General features: G+C 62.9%; 1 protein-coding gene across 1 annotated transcript in view; it reads right to left on the reverse strand.

Annotated features, from left to right (window-relative positions):
• LOC104494926 (sestrin-2-like) overlaps positions 1 to 324 on the reverse strand; it is a gene marked incomplete at its 5' end in the record, with an annotated part of 2,112 nt that extends 1,788 nt beyond the window's left edge. Inside the window, one exon of the mRNA XM_010137829.1 lies at positions 208 to 324. Coding sequence (XP_010136131.1) covers positions 208 to 324 — 117 coding nt within the window. The remainder of the gene's footprint in view (positions 1 to 207) is intronic.
• Positions 325 to 329: the final 5 nt, after the last annotated feature.

The raw sequence follows: 329 nt of genomic DNA on the forward strand, positions 1-329 counted from the left end.
GGAGCATCTGCCTCTGGGTTTGTGCTCCTACACCCCAGAGCTGCTCCAGTGCCTCAACCCAGAGACTGGGAGGAGGGGGAAGCCCTGTGGAGGGTGTTACTGTGCAGCCCTAAAGCATCCGCTGCTCCCAGTAAAAGGCCAGTTCCACTGGGAAGCACCATAAAGCAGCCCAGCACCCCACCATTCCCATCCCACACACCCCCTTACCCCAGAGCCCCCCACGCTGTCATCAGAGGCCGAGTTGCTGTCACTGTGGGGTGAAGGGGGCCGGCAGCTGTGCCCCCCATCCTGGTCCACCTTGGGGTGGATGCCGCAGCCGAAGACGAAGG

Source organism: Buceros rhinoceros, unplaced genomic scaffold, assembly GCF_000710305.1.
Source record: "Buceros rhinoceros silvestris isolate BGI_N320 unplaced genomic scaffold, ASM71030v1 scaffold44216, whole genome shotgun sequence".
In the NCBI taxonomy this organism is placed as follows: domain Eukaryota; kingdom Metazoa; phylum Chordata; class Aves; order Bucerotiformes; family Bucerotidae; genus Buceros; species Buceros rhinoceros.